Here is a 6,344-nt window from a genome sequence, read left to right on the forward strand (position 1 = left end):
AGGCGGAGGTTGCGGTGAGCCGAGATCGTGCCATTGCACTCCAGCCTGGGTAACGAGAGCGAAACTGCATCTCAAAAAAAAAAGAATAATATTTTCTCTGCCCATCCCACAAAGTCACACATCCATTGTGATACTCAAATGAGGCAATATATATGAAGATGCTTTCTTAATTATAAAATATGAATATAAGATTATTTAAAATCAGAATTTTATGGGGACCTTAGTCATTCAATATTTTATGGATTGGGAAACTTGGATCTGGAGAAACAGTGTTGTTTGTGGACAGATAACTGGCTGTGGACAGATAACCATTGGGAGAGTTGAACTGGAACTCTAGATTGTTGATGTTTTTCCTACTAAGCAACGTAAATATTCTTACTTTCGCTTACCTAAATTCCTGCTGGTGCCATTCAGATACGCATTTTCATTATATTAAAGGATCGTTACACATAAAAATGCTATACATACAGATTGATGCTTTGAACACTGTTTACATATTGTGTTTTTTTAATTTTTTTTCTTTCATTCTTTTTTTTTTTTTTTTTTTTTTAGCTACAATTCAAGATGATACATGTTGTGTTTTTTCCACAGGGTGGCAATCAAGGTTTGACAGTAGTAATTCAAGGACAAGGTCAAACTACTGGACAGTTGCAGTTGATACCTCAAGGGGTGACTGTGCTCCCAGGCCCAGGCCAGCAGCTAATGCAAGCTGCAATGCCAAATGGTACTGTTCAGCGATTCCTCTTTACCCCATTGGCAACTACAGCCACCACAGCCAGCACCACCACCACCACTGTTTCCACGACAGCAGCAGGTAGAGCTGTGGGTTTATCAGAAATGTCGGATGTTACTACTACACGTTGCTGGGTAACAGAGGCCAACAGGAGAACCAATATTTACCCTTGGAAGAATATGGCTCAAGCCAGTGAGCTCAACAGTTGACATAGTCAGCCTACAGCATCTCGAAGCTTGTAACCTATTTTTACAGACTCCCTGTTACCACCACCCTCTCCCTCCCATTAAAAAAAGAGAGAAAGAAAAAAAAGAAAGAAAGGGGGCAAAAATAATGGTTATCTTGGTAACTGTGCCCACACTTACTCCTTGCCAGGCCTTGTAGGTGCAGATTGAGTCGTGGAGATGATCTCAGGGAGGGTGGGTAAATCCAGTTCATGACGTGAAATTGAGAGCAGGTCCAGAACCACTTTTTTGGCCTTCTGCTGCAAGTCATTATAACAAACTGCCACCACATCATGGGAGAAAAGTGAGGCTTGACAGTTAGCCTGGGCCAGGTGACCCAGCTAATTTCCAGAGACTGCACTTCAGAAGCCAGCCCTCTGGAGAGTTAGGAGGGTCTACAGGGGACAGCCAAGAAACAGGCCCAGGCTCCCCAGTTTAGGAGAGGCCTGCCCTAAGCATGTCTAGATGGAGCATTTCAAAGGCATAGACCTTTTATACTAAAATACCAAAATTCTCAACTTTATTTTACTTTATTTGTTTTGAGACAGGGTCTTACTCTGTTGCCCAGGCTGAAGTGAAGTAGCACCATTACTGCTCACTGCAGCCTTGACCTCCTGGACTCAAGCAATCCTCCCACCTCAGCCTCCCAGGTAGCTGGGACTATAGGCATGCTCCAGTATGCCCAGATTATTTTTTCTATGTTTTTGCTCTTGTGTAGAGACGGGGTCTCACTATGTTGTTCAAGCAGTCCTCCCACCTCAACCTCCCAAAGTGCACAGGCATGAGCCACTGCGCCTGGCCAAAATTCTCAGCTTTAGAAAATCCCCTTCAGATTCTTCTTTAACCACAGTCTTATGTTCTAGAATAATAGAAATGGTTCATCTTTCCTTTTTACAGGTACAGGTGAACAAAGACAAAGTAAATTGTTACCCCAGACGCAGGTACATCAAGACAAAACCCTGCCACCAGCTCAGTCATCAAGTATGGGTCCAGCAGAAGCCCAGCCACAGACTGCTCAGCCTTCAGCTCAGCCCCAGCCCCAAACCCAGCCCCAGTCCCCAGCTCAACCTGAAGTTCAGACTCAGCCTGAAGTTCAGACCCAAACAACTGTTGCATCCCATGTCCCTTCTGAAGCACAACCCACCCAAGCACAGTCATCCAAACCCCAAGTTGCAGCACAGTCTCAGCCTCAAAGTAATGTCCAAGGACAGTCTCCTGTTCGTGTCCAAAGTCCATCACAGACTCGAATACGTCCATCAACTCCATCCCAAGTGTCTCCTGGACAACAATCCCAGGTTCAGACTACAACCTCACAACCGATCCCAATTCAACCACATACATCTCTTCAGATACCTTCCCAAGGCCAGCCACAATCACAACCCCAGGTACAGTCTTCAACTCAAACTCTTTCATCAGGACAAACTTTAAATCAAGTTACTGTTTCATCCCCATCCTGTCCTCAGCTACAAACACAGCAGCCACAGCCCCAAGTCATTGCTGTGCCTCAGCTGCAACAACAAGTCCAGGTTCTCTCTCAGATCCAGTCACAGGTTGTGGCTCAGATACAGGCTCAGCAAAGTGGTGTGCCCCAGCAAATCAAACTCCAGTTACCTATCCAAATTCAGCAAAGCAGTGCTGTGCAGACTCACCAGATTCAGAATGTGGTTACAGTGCAGGCAGCCAGTGTGCAAGAGCAGTTGCAAAGGGTTCAGCAACTCAGGGATCAGCAGCAAAAGAAGAAACAGCAACAGATAGAAATTAAGCGTGAACACACCCTCCAAGCTTCTAATCAAAGTGAAATCATTCAGAAACAGGTAAAGTTATTAAGTAAAAGCAGCATGTTCAGTAGCTTGAATTATTGTGCTGTGCAGTAGACTTAGTGTTTGGTTGTGTTAGGTTTCCTAAATGAGACAAAGTCATTAATGTTTAAATTCAGAAGAAACACTGAATTGACCAAACGAAATATTGAATGACTGCTGTGGTGTGGAAAGCCTTCGTTGGATATGTAGAATGACCTGTATTTTGGGAGGACTAAGATGGGAAGAATGGAGTTACGAGCTTTAATCATTAACATAAAACTTAAGGGTTTAACTAAGTTTTAAAGCCACTTCAGACATTATAGCAATTCCTTTGAAGTTACTCGAAGTTGTCATTCCTTAGTTTGCATGAAGACTGTGCCAGTTATGGACAGATTAAACTCATTTGCATTTCTGGTCACATCTTTGTAAAAAAGTAGCTTAAATAAAAAGTGGCATCATTCAGCAACATCTTGCAATGAATGGCATATTAGTGAAATAAAGCAATTTAGATGGGTTAGAATTAGTCTACTAAAATGAAGTCACACATAAAACATTTGATAGCGTTCCTGGCAGAAACCATCTTTTCATTTACCTGTAGCTTGCTTCGCTTAGCACTAGGCAGGAGTTTGAGTGTGGAGTTCAAGTGTTACCCAGTTGTGAGACCTTCATTCAGTTCCTCGGTCTCCCATTCACAGTTCATGAAACTCACTTATTCCTCCTTAGCTATAGCCTCTTAAAACCCTTCTCTTTCCAGCCACACAAGATTATTGCAATGATTAAATGAGGTACTATATATAGAACCACTTTTTAAACAGCAAATGTAAGGTGATACTCTTATGAAAGTGATGGTCATAGGTATTATATTTAAATGTACTATTACCTAGCTCTACTGTGTATCTGTAAATTGAAAATTACTACACTGTCTATCCCCTAATCTTTGTATAGGGACGACAAGGGACAGCTCTTTAAAATTAATTCCTGGGAAGAAACCATAATGTTAAAAATATGGCCTTTGGAGGAAGATAGCCAGGTTAAAATTTCAGCTATGTTACTTATCGTTTCCAAACAAGGTGGTTAATTTCCCTGTATCTCTGTATCTTGTTTATAAAATGCTTGCTATGGTTCAGTATCATTACAAGGAATAAATGAGGTAATGTCAAGTGCTTAGCTTAGCACAGTACGTACCCAGCAGATGGTAAGCACCCAGGCCATCTAATAGCTGCTAATTTTATTTATGTTACGATATAAAATTCTTAGTTTCTTTAAAAAAAAACACATTTATGTGCTCAAATTTCTACTGTTGTTATCTGTGCACTAACCTGTGGTCATTATAAAATATGTGCTTTGGATCTATTCTGTCCTGAAGGTGGTGATGAAGCATAATGCTGTAATAGAACATTTAAAACAGAAAAAGAGCATGACTCCAGCTGAAAGAGAAGAGAATCAAAGGTAGGGGAGATGCAGGGTCTTGTTGTCTGTCCGTCTCTTCTCTTTATCGTGCACACGCACAGAGTTCTGAGTTTATACTTGTTTGTCTTGATTGAAGTTCATTAAATGAGAACACTTGGCACTAATAGTTCCTTATAACTGGTTTGAACCACTCTTGAAGTTTTCCTGTCACAGAAAGTTTGTCTCATCTGTAGAGGCATAGAAGAATCATGTCTTAAGCCTTTCAAAGTGAAATACCCAGCATTACATAGGTTGTATATTTTTCTCTAGAATGATTGTCTGTAACCAGGTGATGAAGTATATTTTGGATAAGATAGATAAAGAAGAAAAACAGGCAGCAAAAAAACGGAAGCGGGAAGAGAGCGTGGAGCAGAAACGTAGCAAGCAGAATGCCACTAAGCTGTCAGCTCTGCTCTTCAAGCACAAAGAGCAGCTCAGAGCCGAGATCCTGAAGAAGAGAGCACTCCTGGACAAGGATCTGCAAATTGAAGTGCAGGTAAGAAGCCATGTCCTTTTCTTCTGTGTCCAGTATTTAGCATCTAAGGTCCTTTTTTCCCTTGCCTTTTTAATAAGGTTTAAAATTTCAGTATGTTTTCTGGAATTTACATTTGTGTACATAAAGAACTGTGAGACGCATGTGTCTTAAGAAACAAGTCAGAGCTTTTATAACTAAATGTATATTGTATTCTCCAAACTAGGAACTCTGAGAGGTTAGTCTCTTAATTGAAATGTTGTAGAACTCTGAGAAGAGCTTTTTATGTCTATGACATAGTCTGGCCAAAAGTAATCAGGAATAGAATTTCATGAAAAAAGTGCAGCCTACGAAGTAACATTGAAAGAATGAAACATAACATGTCCATTAAATAAGACAAATTTCACCAGGATGAGGTGGCTCACTCCTGTACCCCCAGCACTTTGAGAGGCCAAGACAGGCAGATCACTTGAGCCCAGGAGTTTGAGACTAGCCTGGCCAACATGGCGAGACTTCATCTCTACAAAAAATGAAAAAGCCAGATGTGGTGGCACATACCTGTGGTCCCAGCTACTTGGAAGGCTGAGGCAGAAGGATCACCTGAGCCTGGCAGGTTGAAGCTGCCAGTCAGCCCTGATGGCACCACTGCACTGCAGCCTGGGCAACAGAGCAAGATCCTGTCTCAAAAAAAAAAAAAAGAAAGGAAGAAATTAAAATTTCTTCCTTGACTTGTAAATGATTCTGTAGGTATTGCTAACCTGCCTTCTAGAGGAATTTATTAAAAAATGAAAGTAGGCTAGCTGTGGTGGCTCATGCCTGTAATCCCAGCACTTTGAGAAGCCAAGGTGGGCAGATCATTTGAGCCCAGGAGTTCAAGATCAGCCTAGGCAACATGGCAAAACCCCATCTCTACAAAAAATATAAAATTAGCCAGGCGTGGTGGCGTACACCTGTAGCTCCAGCTACTTGGGAGCCTAAGGCAGGAGGATCACTTGAACCTGGAAGGCGGAAGTTGCAGTGAGCCTTCATCGCACCACTGCACTCCAGACTGGGGAACAGAGTAAGATTCTGTCTCAAAAAAAAAATAGACATTTATTTATACATACACACACATACATAATTTATACATAATTACACAGCTTTTTAAAAGAGAAGTAGGCTATATCAAACATTTCAAAGTCGGGCGCAGCAGCTCATGCCTGTAATCCCAGCACCTGGGTGGCCAAGGCGAGTAGATTACCTGAGGTCAGGAGTTCAAGAACAGCCTAGCTAACATGGTGAAATCCATCACTACGAAAAAATACAAAAATTAGCCTGGCATGGTGACAGGTGCCTGTAATCCCAGCTTCTTGGGAGCTGAGGCAGGGAGAATTGCTTGAACCCGAGAGGTGGAGGTTGCAGTGAGCCAAGATCGCACCACTGCACTCCAGCCTGGGCAACAGAACAAGATTTTGTCTCAAAAAATAAACAAATAAAACATTTCATAACATGTCTTAAACATTTTAAGAAGGCATGAAATAGGCCAGGCATAGTGGCTTGTATCTGTAATCCCTGCACTTTGGGAGGCTGAGGCAGATAGATCACTTGAGCTCAGGCTGAGGCTGCAGTGAGCCAAAATCATGCCATTGCACTCCAGCCTGGGTAACAGAGCAAGATTGTCTCAGAAA

General features: G+C 42.1%; 1 protein-coding gene across 1 annotated transcript in view; it reads left to right on the forward strand.

Annotated features, from left to right (window-relative positions):
- The window catches only part of BPTF (bromodomain PHD finger transcription factor), a 137,107-nt gene that overhangs the window by 118,915 nt on the left and 11,848 nt on the right, over positions 1-6,344 (forward strand). Inside the window, exons 23-26 of the mRNA XM_017542842.2 lie at positions 592-814; positions 1,855-2,771; positions 4,123-4,205; positions 4,476-4,701. Of these exons, the coding sequence (XP_017398331.1) occupies positions 592-814; positions 1,855-2,771; positions 4,123-4,205; positions 4,476-4,701 (1,449 nt within the window). The remainder of the gene's footprint in view (positions 1-591; positions 815-1,854; positions 2,772-4,122; positions 4,206-4,475; positions 4,702-6,344) is intronic.

This window comes from Cebus imitator, unplaced genomic scaffold (genome assembly GCF_001604975.1).
Source record: "Cebus imitator isolate Cc_AM_T3 unplaced genomic scaffold, Cebus_imitator-1.0 Scaffold148, whole genome shotgun sequence".
Lineage (NCBI taxonomy): Eukaryota > Metazoa > Chordata > Mammalia > Primates > Cebidae > Cebus > Cebus imitator.